Source organism: Dermacentor albipictus, chromosome 8 (genome assembly GCF_038994185.2).
Source record: "Dermacentor albipictus isolate Rhodes 1998 colony chromosome 8, USDA_Dalb.pri_finalv2, whole genome shotgun sequence".
Classification (NCBI taxonomy): Eukaryota; Metazoa; Arthropoda; class Arachnida; order Ixodida; family Ixodidae; genus Dermacentor; species Dermacentor albipictus.
Window position 1 is genome coordinate 63,064,180 of NC_091828.1, and position 13,468 is coordinate 63,077,647.

The window sequence follows — 13,468 nt, forward strand, 5'->3', positions numbered from 1 at the left end:
GGCAGCGCCAGTAGTGACGTCGTTGCTCTTCGTCGCAGCCGAGCGAGCGCGCAGCAGTTTCTCTCCGACTCCGAAATGGATAGGCCAGGCGCCATAGATACTCCTGAGGAGCAGGCAGCCTTCGATCAGCAACGATGCGAGTAGAACCTGGAATGAGCTCGTATACGCCGTGCCGATTCTGCTGCCTGGGCACAAGAACAGGCTCGTAGAGCCGAGCGCAAGCAACAACTGCATACCGAGAATCTTGCAGCCTACCAAGCCGTCATACAACGAGCCGTCAGGATTAACTCAGTGATAAAGACTGGGGCGTCAAGTTTCAGCTTCGCTGCCTAATCATCTGTACGGAGTGCTTGGGCGCTGATTTTTCTTTTAGTTCATTCAAATAAAATCGTATTTTGTTTTTTAAACCTATAGATACAAGTCTAATGTCATATGGCAGTTCCTCGCCTCAACTTCTCATTCTGGACTGGCGCGTCATCTGGAGACACTTAAAACGCACAACAGGTTCACCTTTCGTTGTCGGTGGCGACGCACCAGTGCTTCTTAGGCAAAGCGTCAATTTTCTCCGAAACCAGTGGCAACAAAATTAGAATTGAGATATGCTGTCGCCTGGACCTAGTTTATGTTACACCAGGTTATTTGAGCTTATCGTTCCTTGTTCAGCTTCGAAAATGACAGGAGGGGACACATAGTCTGAAAAAGTTATACGTCTTGACAACACCGCAACAGTACTCTGTCAGATCAGGCTGGTATGGTTGGATAAATTGAAATATACTAGCCTGAAAAAACGTACCCGAAAGAAATTTGCAAGCTAAAATTACAGTTGAGCGCTAAGTGATGCCAAACATTGTTGATTGGCAGTAGAAGGTTCTAACGTACGTACCTTTGTAATTTTCTGAAGTGAAATGTGCACCACAGATTGTGAAGGGGAAATTATCATATAGCATCGCATGGTTGAGAAGCTGACTATATATGCAATTTCCCAATTTTCTATTGTTAGAGCATGTACAATTATACATTTGTATATTGCTTTACACATTTACTCAATGCACATTAATAAACTGATTGTGGTTACGACCATCTCTTGACCAATGACATCACTGGTGGTTTCCATGGTGTATTCACTGGTTAGGGCGGGGCAAGCCCAATGTATGTCATTGCTGACGTGAATGCGCACTTATGCAGGAACGCAGGCACACTGTGCCTAGTAAACGAGAGTGGATGTGTCAAGAGATAAGTGATTGCACACAGTTTCATCAGCGATCGAACTACCGAGTCTAAAGGTCAGATTGAGCGCTATCTGGGCGTCTACTGGTAACGGCTGTGCACCCCAAATGTAGTCCTGGTTCACTGTTTAAAACACTTTATGAGGCGGCACTTCCAATGGGATGGGCCTTCGTCAGCGGTCAGATACCCGGCGCGAAAAACATATCTACATTTGACAAAAAAATTATTCGCATTAAACAAAGAATCTTAAGACGCGAGCGCACTAGTGTATTGCCTTTTCTTTCATCTATGTCGTTTCGCCCTTATATTACATTTCTAGTACGGCAATATGACGCTCATGAAGCGCCTCTCAAGTGGCCTAATCGGAAATTTCGGTTATGAACTAGCTAGAGGTTGTAACAATTCCAGGAGGGGGGGGATAGATATAGCCATAATTTTTCAGAAGGGTTCGATAATAGTGGAGACAAAAGCAAATTCATCAACATGCATAATCAATTTAATTTGGTGTATATATGTGGAACTCAATAGACCCCTTGCATAATGCCGACAATCAAGTGCCAACATTGGCTCTCCGCCTCCATCATGAAGGGCATAGGCGTGCGGCCGTACGAACGCAGGATGGGCCTAAAAACACCATTTTTTTCATGCTAACACATTAAAAATAACGGCATAACACTCGTCCTCGGAATAGTTTTCGAATACATCGAGGGGACGCCGTTCACTCACTTGAATAGATCCAGTAGTTCCGGCCACTGATTCTCGGGCAGCGGCATGCCCAGTACGGTGGAAGGCTGGATGACCGAGAAGTTGGCCTTCTTCTGCCAGTACTCATCCAGGCTCTGCGTATAGTGCAACGGGGTTCAACAGCGCTTTCTTCTGTCATTGAAGCCTGCTCAGCTGTGTCATTGCTCACGCTACAACGTGTTGGCCGCCATTCGATTCAACGTTCCTTACTATCACGCTTCGACTCTGGAAACCTGAGAAGAGTTGAGAGCCGATTGGAGCTGGTACACATTTTTGAAGGACTACAGAATCGGCGTACGACGGACGAAGCACGCTGAAGAAACACAACGCGGGAATTGACTCGCCAATGAATTTTTATTGGGAATGCATTGAGTAGATGCACACGAACAATACGCGTGCGCCAGGCAGTGCGAAAAACAAGCAAATGAAGTATAGCCCCACATTAACCCTGTCAACGTATGCAAAACCTCAGCGGAAAACTCAGCGGCAGTGCCCACAGGCTCTCCTGGTTTGATTGATGGGGCTTAAAGTAACCCCTCCTGCCCCCCCCCCCCCCCCCCCCCCGCGAATCTGCTCAATGGGCCGCGAGACACGCTGGGGTGGATGCCTCCGGAATACTTTGGACCACCCGAGCAATGAGAAACGTTTGATTACTTCAAACTGGTATAAGCTATTCTTCCAGAACTTCCCTTTCATGTATTTAGCCAGGCATGGTTAGGTCAGTGGCAATGAAATAAACGTAGAACTCCACCTTTCCCAACTCTCGCGTCGCGACTGCAGTGCCGAAAGGTCCTTGTGACGTCAAGAACTTAGAACTATTTTATCGTATTCGGGTCCACTTTCGTTCAGGAGAGGTTTTAGAAACCTGCTAGGTACAATGTTTAAAACTGTAAAGTGCTATGCAAGCTTGTTTATCGATAGATGGTTAACTGGACTCGAGCAAACGCTGTCAAAATCAGTGACGCCACGGGGAGATGGTGCGGTAATGCCAATGCAGGGACGCCACCCGTCTTTCGCGTTTGCCTCACTTGACGATGATGATGATGATGATGATTCCCCTTTGAAACTGGGCGGTGACAACTAGTCACCCAGCCTGCTTTATGTAATAAGGTATGCTATACGTGCATGCTTCTCATTCTAGCATTTTTTGTCTGCAGCGCCCTAATCTTTTTTTTTTACCTTCCTGAAAAATTCTTAACTACGTTCTGGCCAACCAGGAGCGTCATCTCGCGATAAGAGTGACCTCTATGCTGTTGAATAAGTGTCATTTACTAATACCGCTTGACATATTTCACCTTGTTTAGGTGTAGCGGAGCTCAGAGCCAGTGCTCCCGAAGATAAACGGGCCCGCATCACCCAATCTCAGAAGACATGTATCGCCGACTACTAACAGAAAAAAAAAAGAGTGGCTCTGCATCAGCTGGCCGACCCCCTCCACAGCGTGGATTGGAGTCCAATTTTTGTTTAGTAATCGTCCATGTCCTCCGAGACTGTCGCTTCAGTGTGCGTCGATCGCGGTACGCGGGTGTTTTCAGCGACCGCCCTTGTCGGAATGCAGTCGCCTTGGCGGGCGATCGAAACCGAGATCTCGGGCTTCAGCAGCAGAATGCCGTAGTCACTGAGTCACCGCGGCGGCTCTTAACGTTGTCATTCTTCTTGCAATATCTTCAGCCTCTCTCATAGTGACATGCCGACAAGGCTATCTTAGCTTTGTCCCGACGACAGAAGACTCGATTTCTCCTCGTCGGGTGGAAATTGTTCATCTTATTTTTGCAACGCACAGCGCCATCATTTCATGCGTGGCCATGACTCCACGTCTGAGACGTGAAGGATGCTGTATAGGGGGTGTAGTCTGTTGCTACACAGCTTCTGCTCATGGCGGAAGTAAGAAATCTCGAGAACAAGCGGTATAAAGGACGGTATACGAACGATGGACACCAGCAATCTCGGGTTTTCTCGAGTGCGGTGTGAATGCGAGTCTCAGGATTGCTGGCACCCTCAGTGTTCAGATTCCGAGGCATCAGCCGCGGGTAGGACAACTCACATGAGAAGCGTGCAACTGACGCCACGACCGCTGATTGGACGTCGGCGCTAGCGGCCTCATTCTTTTGCCTTTCTTGTGTACTGCGCCCCATTCCTGTGCTGCTGCCCGACTCTGACGAAACAGCGCGAACACGACGCACACAAGAGGGCAAGACGCAGACAAAACAACAAAAAAAAAACAGGAGGAGCGCTGTAGTAACGAACGGTTGCTTTATTGTTTCGCGTTTTACTGCTTCGTGTGCCTTGTTTAAACCAGCACAAGTTATCACAATCCTGCTGCCTTAGTCTGCCGAACAACCCAACAGCTCGCGTTCCATGTACACTTATATACCTTCTGCGTAGACCCATCATATACACAGCCTCAATCGTGTGGCTATGGGACTAAGCCGTCGCGAAACAGTGACGGTTGGGCCGAACTTCGTGGAAGTAGGTCTCGTTTTAGGTCGTTTTTATTTTCTGTTATTTCTTTTTTTTTGGCGGGGGGGAGGGTTGTTGTCTGGCGGGGGGGGGGGGGGGGGGGGTACGCGTGACTCACTTTGATGACGGTTAGCGCATCCTTGATGTCGTTTCTCGTTATGTGCGGGGGCCTCATGTTTGCGACGCCGTACTGGTACATCTTCTCCTTCCAAGTGTAGTCGAGGTTTCGTCGAAACTCGGGCGTCTGGTACTCCCTCAACAGGTGCCCTTTGCTGAAACAAAACGTGAAAGAAAGAAAAAAAATTATATTGGGAGAAGATATATCGTTGTAGTGTCGTATAAGTCGACTCATAATGTCAAAATGATTATTAAATGTTGGCATGTGACTGCTCTTCTTCTCTTCACCGCTGAGCAGTACATCATGATGTAGCGACCATCCCTCACTTCGCCCTGCCTCGCCGCGTGGTTCATTGCCCCTGGCTCCGGCAATCCAGTAGCCTCGCGGTGGGGGTCATTGCCGCGTGCTCTTTCTTTACAAAGACTTTCGCCACTAATAATAGAATTATTGAAACGGCAGGCAACCACAACGACATGGCACTGTTGCCAGATCACAGCAGCGAGTAACGCGATGCGATAAGGACGTATTAACTGCGTAGTTGCAGTGAACAAGCCGCTTTTATGTTAGGTTAGGTCATTTGTCGCCGGTAGGAACCGAGCCTACACCCTAAGCATATACGCGTGCGCTGCACTACATTGACTGTTCGGTTCGGCTCCCACCAGCGACAAGTTATCTTTTCGCCTACTTTCATTTTTCTGTCCTGCTTATTTTACACATATCAATTTCGACCCCAGGTAATGACCCCTATGCTTTCCTTATATATATATATATATATATATATATATATATATATATATATATATATATATATATATATATATATATATATATATATATATATATATATATATATATATCAGCGCAACTCTATATGTGTGTTTATTTCTCGTTAAATTGGTTGGCAAATGTGTCCCGTACGGCACATTGCACACCGAGCCAGTGTGGCGCGACTGTCTCTCTAATTGGGAGATCGCGACAGGCAGCGCGCGGTGACGCGTGGGTGCGATTCGCAGCAGCTGCCGCAGACACATCTCCCAGACGACGCGCGCAACTATGGCGCCATCTCGTAGCCGTCGTCGCCGCAGTGCCCGTCTTGCGCGGCACTACGCTTTTCTTCTCACGTTTTCACCACATCCTCTCATTCCGCGTTCCTCCTCGCGCTCTCTTCGCTATCGTCGTCTTTCATCCGCAGCTGTGCTCCGTGTTCGCTCTTTCGCCTTTCGCTGCGCTCTTCTTTCGCCCGGTTACCCGTCGCGGTTGCTCAGTGGCTGTGGTGTTCTTCTGCTGAACACGAGGTCGCATCCCGGCCACGGCGGCTGCATTTCGATGGAGGCGAAATGCGAAAACACCCGTGTACTTAGATTTAGGCACACGTTAAAGAACCCCAGGTGGTGAAAATTTCCGGAGTCCTCCACTACGACGTGCCTCATAATCAGAGGGTGGTTTGGGCAGGTAAAACCCCATAATTTAATTTTTCTTCGTTCGCACGGTTACGTCTACGACGCTCGCCGAAGGTACAGGTGTCTAATGCTGTTCTCTAAAACACTCAGACGGGAGGAAACTCGATTGGGTGCAACACTCACTCAAGGGCGAAGGAGATGCCCAGCAGGATTTCGATGAACAAGAACTGGCGGCGCGCGAAGTGACCCAAGTCAATGTCGAAAGGAACGGGCCCGGGCGTTGGAGTCTTGTTGACAAACGGGTGATCCCCATTTTTGTAGACGGACTCGTAGAAGATGAACGTGCAGATGCCGTCGGCGGGCAGGTCTGCTACGGCTTCAATGTACGCCTCGCTGCTGGTGGTGCAAACCAGCGGGTGCTCGAGCTTTCTGGGCTTCTCTGAAACACGGAGCGAAAAGTTCAGCATATCTAAGAACAGTCTGACCTCCCCCACTGAACGCTCCGACTCCTGGATAGCGATTACAAATTATGAGGCGGCTATACCAAGTAAGTGTAGTAACTTTAGCGGCCGTGCAGATTTGTAAGGATTCGTTAACTAAATTAACAAGCACGGTGTCACGCGCGCGCAATCTCACTCGATGCGCGCGGACACTTGCTGTCGAAGCGCTGGCGTTATGAGTGCCAGCAGCAGCGAGGGCATTGTCCTTCGTGCTGCCTCGCGCTTCAAGACGAAAGTAAGCGGCGAGAACACACCGCGCACGAAGCCATCAGCCCACGGCGCGCCTAGACTCTGCGCTGTAAAATAATTTACACATGAAAAAGTGAAAAAGGGTGTAAATGTGTCAGTAGCTCACACCCTTAGGAAGTTGGTTATATAAATCACACCCTAAGGTTGTGAGTTATAGACACATTTACACCCCCTTTCACTTTTAAGGGTGCAAATTATTTTACACTATGTACCCACCGTAGATCGCTTTCAAAATAGGGGCCGCGCGGCCGCGTACAGTTGCGTCAGACGCAGCTGCCGCCGGTGTTGAACGCACTCCTGCTTCTTCGCGCCAAAATTTTGCGCGCTGTACAAGTCAGCACGCTTCCTCCCCTTCTTCCTCCCATGCGCGCCCGAGGTTGAGCCACCATGCTTCTCGGTTAACCCTCGCGCGCTTTCACTCACCCTCGTGCACCATCAGCATAAGGCGCGCGGCCGCGATGTTATAGCACGCGGACTTTATACGGAACATCACGGCGATGGCGGAAATTTGCCTGGCGTGCCCATATAATTGCAATAAAACGTAAAGCCCCTGTATTTGCTAAGCGCCAAGAGAAAAAAAAATGTTTGGTTAAACGCTACGAGGCGCGCTACATTTAGCGGCGGTGTGACATCACGCCCAGACCGCTAGTGCGCTTTCCGACGCACACGAACCGGGCTTGCGCGCCTTGTGTTTTTTTTTTACCACGTCTCGCGAAGAATGGCGGTTTGCATCTACAAGAGATGCGCGCCAGCACGCGCCATCTTGCCTTTCGAGACATGGTCTCGTACTTCGTTATTGACAGAGTGCGCGCTGAAGTTATCTTCCGGTTGTGTTAACTCCACGGCGACATCAAAGCCGCTTGCTACATTTGGAGGATCCCAGGTGCTTTACAAGAAAGTCGATGCCAGCGCCGCCACTCGACAGTGGTCACACTGCGACTCATTGGCACTCCGTGACAATTCTTATGAAACATAAGAAAATAGCGCCGTCGTCAGCCGACAGGCGGCGCTAGCTCTGCTCAACACGACACGCGGAAAAGGACAAAGGGAAGCAGAGAGAGCTAGGAAAGAGTGAAAGGGTGATTATCGCCAGCGACTCAAACCTGGCTAAGTGCTCAAAAGCAATTGTGGAGAGGGTGAAAGGCGATAAAAGAGTGGCGGTAGGGGCATTTCCAGGGCGGACAGTGGGTTCTGTCAAGGAGCGAGCAAAAGGAAAGCTCGCGGAAAATGCCTGCGTGCGCAACCTTGTCGCAGCAGCAGGTGGCTAAATGACATCATAAACAGGGTAGGGAAAGGACTAGCCCAGCGCTTGGCAAAGGGGGTGGACGACTTGCGCCAGCTATCCCGTCAGGTGCAGATGGGGTGTGCGCGGTGCCGGAAGTGCCTCTACGTGACAGTCACGTACAAAGAGCCGTAGTGGCTGCTATGAGGCAATATGGAAAATGAGCCGAGAGAAAGGCTCCGAGGTTGTCGAAGTAAACAGGGAAGTGAGAAGGTGTGGTTGTTTTAAACGAGACGGGATCCACTTCAATTACAGGCCGGCACGAGAAGTGGGCTGGTGACTTGGGGGTCATGCGGCTTCTTTTTTAGGGGACCCGCGGGTGCTCACGACGCCTGAGTAGGTAGCAATGAAGAAAGTCCCCTAGGGGAACCTCAGAAGAGCATTGTCGTCGGTAACAGAAAAAGGAGGAAAGGAAGAAAGAGAGCTCGCCATGCAATAGGCTACATAAACATGCAGGGCGGCAGAAGAAAGGAAAAGTGGGCAGAGATTGAGGACCAGTTAAATAGAGAACAAATAGGGCTGTATGCGGTTACAGAAACGCACCTTAGAGACTCAGAAAAGCCACCAGTTATTGAGAATTATGTTTGGAAAGAGTGCAAGAGATCTTGGTCGGAAAGAAAGGGAGGCAGAGTTGGAATGCTCAAGCATGAGGGAGCCAAATGGAAAAGAGTAAATTCAAAATGTCAAAAGCATCTTTGGTTATCAGGTACAATGAGTGGGAAAAAAAATCTTGGCAGGGCGTTGCGTATTTGTGGACCGGAAATAATTGCATGGAGAAGAATAATGTGTTAGTGCAATGCATAAGCGCTGATAATAAGGGTTTAGGGAATGGTGCGGAAATTGCCCTATTAGGTGACATGAATGCCCACATACAAGATTTTTATGACTGTACCGACAACAACCGGAAGTCAATGCTAGGCCTTTGTGAGCAACATAACCTCGTTATCACGAGTACAGGACGTAACTGTGAAAAGCAGATCACGTGGGAAGTGGGAAACCGGCAATCGACCATTCATTACAGTCTGATGAAAGAAAAAATTCTTGATAAGTTGAGAGAAATGGTCACTGATGAGGAAGGGTATAGCAGCATAAGGAGTGACCATAAACGCATCATTTCGTAAATGGTAAATGTAGTTGGGAAAGAGAGCAAGGAGCGCAAAATGGCCAGTCCGAATTTGAACCTTAAGAAACTGCATTTTTAGTCACTAGAGTAGAGGCAGAACTCATTTTACGGTAGTGCTCTTACCGCCCCAAAATTTTCTATGGGGCTGTGACCCAGTCAAGCCGTTCTGACAAACAGCTTGTTGTCAGTGCTTCTTTCTGTATCATTGACAGAAGGAAAATAAAGATTGATTGATTGATAGCACAAAAATTATCGTTGAGCTGGATTACTTGGACATACCCCTGGAACTTGTACAAGAGGTAAACGTTCAGAATTACGTATCTGCTTACTGTTCCTATTCAAAATTTTGGTGTGTAACTTTAGGGCGCAAATTAAAGTTTACCCCACAAAGTCCGTAATTTCTCGGGCCATATACATTTGGAAGAAATCTTGCTCCAGAATTGTGATGACCGCTTTTTGTGATGATAAGCGGACGGGTAAAAATACTTTTAGTTCCTCTTACTATAACAACAAATAGCCTTGTTATGCATTGGAGTGGATAAATAACCGAATAAGTGGAACTCGGATGTATTCTGTCGCACATTTATTGAATGAGTACCACGAAATTGGTTTTAACCTCTGTATTCGTTTCAAGTGGATATGGTTTGCGATCTCAAAATTTATATAAAGACCGTAAATATATTGTCACGTGGTAATGACGGCCGAGGACACAGCAATAAAGCCGAATGGCGAAACTGAATTCATTGGGCGAAGCTGTGCCCACAAAAACCAGGTTACTCAAAGCTCAACGAAAACAGCGAACGCAGTCACCGATCGTCGAAAACCAAACCAGCGGGCCAAGCGCATCGGCTTTTATAAATCAGTCGTTGAATGTTGCAGAGTAATCGCTGCGCGCGCGTGCCTTCCGCGAACGTCTCCACTATTCGCCTCGCGCATACATGCAATCAAGCTACACAAGGTTCGGTGACAGCCAGCAGATGCCACCATCGATAACATTCCAGAAACTTCCGATACATGCAGGCGCGTCCTGCGCTGTGTAATAACATTAGTTAAGCGGTGAAACGTGGTTTCCCGATAAAGAAGCACACGTGTCAATACCCTCCCCTCTTGAAAAACATCAACCCGATGCTGCAAACGAACGAATGTAATAAACAAATACGCCGGTAGCCAAGAATCAAAATAAGGAAGTTTGTCAGTATCCGTAAAAGGGTCTAAGTGGCACCACGGGGGCCACTTCAGATCGAGCGCGGCACCACAGTCAATGCGAAATGCTATCTGGCACGGCCTCATATTCCAGTTCGCGAATACGTCGGATGAGCTTGTCGGAAGCTCAACGAAAGCGGCGAACACAGTCGGTGATCGTCGAAAATCTTATCAGGGGGTCAGAAGCTACGTCGGAGTTCAATCACTGGGCACCCAGGCCCTGCGCGTGACTATCACAGCGGCCGTGCGGAAAGAGCTTAAGAAGTTGTTCCCTTCATCAAAGCCTCAAGTGACTTCGATTGCTGACGTTGCAGGCGAGCACATACAACGGTCACTCGGAGTCTCTCAATCGTTGCAGCATCAGCCAGAAGTGATCACGTACGCTGCCGTAGGCGGCCACCCCGTTTTCTCTCCGCATCCGCGCCAGGGCCCGGTAACACCGCGGTTCTGTCGTCCGCCGATGCTGCCGCATGCACGCTAACCTGTCGCCGCGCCCAGCAGGCCAAGAAGACCTACGTTTGGCGCGCCCCCACCCCTGTTCACTGTTACCACTGCGGAGAAGCGGGCCAAGTATACCGTTGAGGCCCATACTGCGAGAGGGGTCTACAAGGGTTCGCGGTCAGCGCGCCACGTCGACAGCTTGGCGAGGGGCCACGCGACATCGCTGACTGCATTGCCAGAACGCAGTGGAAACCCCGACGACCTTCACGTTCGCAGTCTCCAGGATGGTACCTGTTGCCTCAGCGCTGACCATACATTTGTCCAGCCTGAGGCCAGACCATGAGCGACTATCCGAAAAAGAAAAAAAAAACAGCAACCGATCGAGGTCCGGTTTCTGTACGTCACAATGAAGAAGATACTCCGCCACCGACGATGAGGCTTCAAGATCTATTTCGACGACGCAGCAACGACACGCCGTCATCCAGACGAAGCCTGGAAGCCAAGGATACGCCGACAAAAGACGACGTGAGCGGCCTCGGGTCAACGCGACACAGCCGTTATACCTTACTGCAACCGTATACCTTACTGCAGCCGTTATACCTTACTGCGGCCGTAATACCATACTGCAAAAGAAGACAAAGAATCTCGACGTGCTTCTCGACGGCCACGATGCCAGTGCGCTTGTAGACACTGGAGCCGACTACTAGCTCCGTCATCTCTGGATTATTTACCCCCAATCTAAAGTCAGGACTGCATGGGACAGTCCTCAATTTCAGACAGCTGGACGATGCCTCTTAACGCTGACGGGAATCGCATGAGAAGAATTACACTCATGTATTTCTTGAAGGAACATGGCGCAATCATCGACCTGAGGTCGAAGTCGTTAGCGCCGTCTACAGGCCAAGTGATACCGATGGAGAGGGCTTCCAGTGAGCGTGCCTTGAGTGCACTTGAGGACCAAATGAGCATCCCAACTCACTCCACCATCGTCATTTCTGTCGGCAGGGAAATACCCTCATACGTAGAAGGCGTCGTCGAGAGCGACTATTCTCTGCTGCTCGGCCGTGAAATTTCCGTCGCAAGAGAGATCACTCGACTGCACAGATTCAAAGGGAAAGTCATGCTGACAAATTTCAGCCAGGATTTCAAGCACATCAATGAGAGCGTGACAATATCATACATATAGGAAATTGTGGAAGCCAGCAATGCGTTTGTCCTTTCGGATTCTGCCACACCTACCCCGACGAATACGGTTCCTGACCCAGACTCCTATATAAATCTAAGTCTCTCTGTGAGTAAGCGACGTAAGACAAAAATCTAAGTCTCTCAGTAAGTAAGCGACGTAAGACAAAACCAACAAGGCCGGTGGAATTACATCTGATCGAGCCTCCTTGATACTATTTTAGCAGAATAGGATGGATCGTTTGGGCCATTGCCAACGTCAACATCTGGAAAGAAGTGGACCGTGGTGGCGGCCGACTACCTTAACCTCGAAGCCAAAACGAAAGCTCTGCATAAAGGTAATGCAGCCGAAGCGGCGAAATTCTTCGTTGAGAACATCCTGCTGCAGCATGGTACTCCAGAAACTCTCATCATCGACAGAGGAACGACCTGCACTGCAGAGCTGACCCAAACCATATTGCAATACAACCCGACAAGCCACAGGAGAGCGACTGCCTACTACCCCTAGGTGAATGATCTTATGGGGCGGATGAACAAGACCCTCACCGGTATTCTTGTGGGGTGCGATCTTGTACGCGTTCCAAAATAGAACGGAGGCGGTCCGTTCCACCGAGCCGCACACGGTTGGTCAGTTTGAACGGTGAAGAACGCCATGACGTCAATTGTGAAGTGATATCTGCTGCCAATCATTCCGTGTTATCTGCTATCGGACGAACGCAACGGAACGGACCGCCAATTTCACGACGGAAAAAACGGACCGCCTCCGTTCGAGTTTGGAACGCGTACAAGATCGCACCCGTGATGTACGTGGACGTCCAGTACAAGACGTGGGATGCAGTCCTGCCGTACGTAACTGTCCCTTACAACGCGGGGGTGCAATAAACAACACATATCATGGGGCGCAAGATGGTTTAAGGCAGAAACCGCACGGCTCGACGCCGTGCTGCTGGGCGTCCCTGACAAACATAATATCGATGTCGCCGCGTGTGAGCGCGCCGAAGAAGCTCGGCAGCTCGCCAGCCTTCACATGAAAAACCAGAATACCGACAGCCCGCACTACAATCTTCGACGACAGGACGTGGAATACAAGCCAGGTGACCTTGTTTGCATTTGGACTGCGATTCGATGACGATGACTTAGCGAGAAGCGTTTACGAGGCTATTCCGGACCTTGCAAGATAATCCGACGTATCGGCGCATTTGACTATGGGGTCATGCTACACGGCATTTCGCAATCACAGTGACGCCACGCATTACCTGAATTCGTCAAAGTGGAGCGTCCTATGCCTTCCTTTGCCAGCTGATGAACCTCGAGACTTACTTTTCTTCTTATTTTTTTTTACTACGCGTAGTTTCCTTTTGGCTTTCATGTTTGTAGCATCGAGATGATTTGTTTAAGAGGGCGGTATTGACACGTGTACTTGTTTGTCGGGCGAGCGCATTCACCATCTAACAAATGTTATCGCTCAGCGCATGAACGCGCCTGCAGGTCGAAGTTTCTCGAATGACATCGATGGTTCTGCCCGTTGTCTTTTGTCGC

At 49.3% G+C, this 13,468-nt stretch overlaps 1 protein-coding gene across 4 annotated transcripts in view; it reads right to left on the reverse strand.

Annotated features, from left to right (window-relative positions):
• The window catches only part of LOC135921776 (uncharacterized), a 67,531-nt gene that overhangs the window by 13,621 nt on the left and 40,442 nt on the right, over positions 1-13,468 (reverse strand). For all 4 annotated transcript variants that reach the window (XR_010570617.2, XM_065456080.2, XM_065456079.2 and 1 more), the window contains 3 exons: positions 6,133-6,388; positions 4,550-4,703; positions 1,954-2,066 (listed from right to left, as the gene is read on the reverse strand). Coding sequence is in view for 3 of the 4 variants with exons in the window: in XM_065456080.2 (XP_065312152.2) it covers positions 1,954-2,066; positions 4,550-4,703; positions 6,133-6,388 (523 nt within the window). In the remaining variant the exon portion in view is untranslated. The remainder of the gene's footprint in view (positions 1-1,953; positions 2,067-4,549; positions 4,704-6,132; positions 6,389-13,468) is intronic.